The sequence below is a fragment of the Buceros rhinoceros genome, unplaced genomic scaffold, assembly GCF_000710305.1.
Source record: "Buceros rhinoceros silvestris isolate BGI_N320 unplaced genomic scaffold, ASM71030v1 scaffold21618, whole genome shotgun sequence".
Classification (NCBI taxonomy): domain Eukaryota; kingdom Metazoa; phylum Chordata; class Aves; order Bucerotiformes; family Bucerotidae; genus Buceros; species Buceros rhinoceros.
Genome location: NW_010426593.1, coordinates 9,069 through 9,327, shown reverse-complemented (window position 1 = coordinate 9,327; position 259 = coordinate 9,069). Strand labels below are relative to the sequence as shown.

Sequence of the window (259 nt, the reverse complement as noted above, 5' to 3'; positions counted from 1 at the left end):
CCTGCCGGCCCCCCCCACTCCTGCCTGCCCGGGCAGGGCATGCCGAGGGCCCTGCAACGCTTGGGCCACACTGGACGGGGCACTGGGGGCCACCAGAGGAGGGGCTGCTCTCCTGGCCCCCAGGGAGGGGACAACTCATGGCACCAGCTCCATCTCCCCTGACTCACCATCTCCTCGTCTTCAGCCAGCACCAGGTCGTAGGCGCTCAGGGCCACGCAGAAAATGATGGCCGTCACACCCTCAAAGCAGTGGATCCACT

The 259-nt window shown here is 67.6% G+C and overlaps 1 protein-coding gene across 1 annotated transcript in view; it reads right to left on the bottom strand.

Annotated features, from left to right (window-relative positions):
• LOC104498228 (guanine nucleotide-binding protein G(i) subunit alpha-2) overlaps positions 1-259 on the bottom strand; it is a gene marked incomplete at its 3' end in the record, with an annotated part of 5,994 nt that overhangs the window by 409 nt on the left and 5,326 nt on the right. The window contains exon 6 of the mRNA XM_010141583.1: positions 168-239. Within this exon, the coding sequence (XP_010139885.1) occupies positions 168-239 (72 nt within the window). The remainder of the gene's footprint in view (positions 1-167; positions 240-259) is intronic.